At 37.6% G+C, this 2500-nt stretch overlaps 1 protein-coding gene across 2 annotated transcripts in view; it reads left to right on the forward strand.

The window, feature by feature from the left end:
• Positions 1-2500, forward strand: part of LOC113800931 (organic cation transporter protein) — a 23773-nt gene that overhangs the window by 4494 nt on the left and 16779 nt on the right. For both annotated transcript variants that reach the window (XM_070119373.1, XM_070119374.1), the window contains exon 5: positions 2258-2366. In XM_070119373.1, coding sequence (XP_069975474.1) covers positions 2258-2366 — 109 coding nt within the window. The remainder of the gene's footprint in view (positions 1-2257; positions 2367-2500) is intronic.

Genomic DNA, 2500 nt, shown 5'->3' on the forward strand with positions numbered 1-2500 from the left:
GGGGGTGTAGACACGTATTCGCGTGTGGGTGTGGGAAGGTAGGTGGGTGTGGGTGTTTGTTTGTGTTTTTGTTTGTTTGTGTATGTATGTCTTTTCTTTGTGTATGTATGTGTAAGTGTCTTCGTTTGTTTGTGTGTATTTTTTTTGTTTGTGTATGGTTTTTTCTTTGCTTCTTGATTGTGCATTTGTTTGATTGCGAATTTGTTTGTGCGTGTTTATTTGTTTGACTGTGTATTTGTTCGTGTTTATTTGTTTGATTAATTTGTGTTTGGATGTTTGTCTTTGTATTAGTTTGTGAACTTGTTTGACTCTATACTTGTTTGTATGATTGTTTGATTATGTATTTTTTGTATGTATTTATTCTTCAATTTTTGCTTTGCTTGTATTTACATATATGTGGATATTTGTTTGTTTGATGTAATTTTTCGCACATATATACATATGTATATTATATGTTTGTGTGTGTGCCCAGTATATATATATATATATATATATATATATATATATATATATATATATATATATATATATATATATACATATATACATATATTTATTGTACTGTGAAGATATTCATTCTCAATCATACCTTTTCTACATCTGTCGCCACGAATACGGTTCAGGAAGACAGACATAGACTGATATACACATTGCATGCATAAAAGATGGAGTGTGAAGAGTGAAGAGACACAGGAACAACAACGATAGGAAATGACTTGTTAAATTATTCTCTATTGCTGGTTTGCCCTCACTGTTAGACCCACCGCCAGGAGTGATTCGAGGTGACGGATGTGTGGTATTTGTGGGAATAGAGCATCCTTAAGTATCCTTCGGTTTTGTAGTAGTATATGTCCCAGGTGTTAGTATGTGTTAGGATATGTCCCAAGTGTTAGTATGTGTTAGTATATGGCCCTAGTGTTAGTATATGACCCAAGTGTTAGTATATGACCCGTGTTAGTATGTGTTAGAATATGGCCCTAGTGTTAGTATATGGCCCAAGTGTTGGTTTGTGTTAGTATATGGCCCAGGTGTTAGTATGTGTTAGGATATGGCCCAAGTGTTAGTATGTGTTAGTATATGGCCCAAGTGTTAGTATGTGTTAGTATATGGCCCAAGTGTTAGTATGTGTTAGTATATGGCCCTAGTGTTAGTATATGTCCCAAGTGTTAGTATGTGTTAGTATATGTCCCAAGTGTTAGTATGTGTTAGTATATGTCCCAAGTGTTAGTATGTGTTAGTATATGTCCCAAGTGTTAGTATGTGTTAGTATATGTCCCAAGTGTTAGTATGTGTTAGTATATGTCCCAAGTGTTAGTATGTGTTAGTATATGTCCCAAGTGTTAGTATATGGCTCAAGTGTTAGTATGTGTTAGTATATGGCCCATGTTGTGGTTACTGATCTCAAAATACATAGAAGTGACCACCGTTTAGCTTTAACGATTATGTTATGGGTAATTTCAGTGTTGCGAAATCAAGAAAGAGTTCCATTTAACGGATCATGTCATGGGAAAAAACCGGTTCGTTGTGCGAGGTCCGACCCGTGAATGTTCATATATGCGGACATGCCTATACACAGATATAAATGTATATCTGTTTATTTATCTGATATGCATTTATCTATCTATCGGGTAGATGTGCATGTCTAGACTGATAGATATGCATTTATTTCCGTATATGTGCAAATCCGTATATGTGAACATTTATTGGGTTGGGCCTTGCACAATTTTAAATAAACCGGCCGCATATCTACATGGTAATAGGGACAGCGTGGTGTGAATTGGTTGGTTTTTCTTTTCTTTGGGATGAACATAATTCGGGATGTTTGTTAAAAGGTTTAGTGGCATTTGTGTGTGCGTTTGGGGAGGTGGGGGTGCGTTCATGTGTGTGTGTGCGTTTGTTTGTGTTTGTGTGTGTGTGTGTGTGTGTGTGTGTGTGTGTGTGTGTGTGCATGTGCGTGTGTGTGTTTATGTGTGTGTGTGTGTGAGTATGTGTGTTTGTGTGTGTGTGTGTATACACTGGTAGATAATGTATATATATATATATATATATATATATATATATATATATATATATATATATATATATATATATATATACATATACATATCCATCATCTACCCTGCACTTACCATTACCTCCATCCACTCAAAGAAACAAAACCAATCAGCCATCCTAATCAACTCTAATAACTCCAATCAATCCCTGTCCATCAACGCCCTATCCACACCGCCCATTCACGCCTCCACTCGGATTCCAGGTGTACCTATTCTGCCGAGGACCCTGTGACGGGAGGAGAGGTCGAGGAGGGAAAATGCACCGAGTGGGACTTCGACAACGCCACCTTCAGCTCCACCGTCACGTCGGAGGTGTGAGAGGGAGGGACTGTTTTCGAGTGTGTGTGTGTGTGTGTGTGTTTGTGTGTGTGTTTTGTGGCTGTGTGTGTTTTGTGGCTGTGTGTGTGTGTGTGTGTTTTGTGGCTGTGTGACTGTGTGTGTGTTTG

This window comes from Penaeus vannamei, unplaced genomic scaffold (genome assembly GCF_042767895.1).
Source record: "Penaeus vannamei isolate JL-2024 unplaced genomic scaffold, ASM4276789v1 unanchor118, whole genome shotgun sequence".
Classification (NCBI taxonomy): domain Eukaryota; kingdom Metazoa; phylum Arthropoda; class Malacostraca; order Decapoda; family Penaeidae; genus Penaeus; species Penaeus vannamei.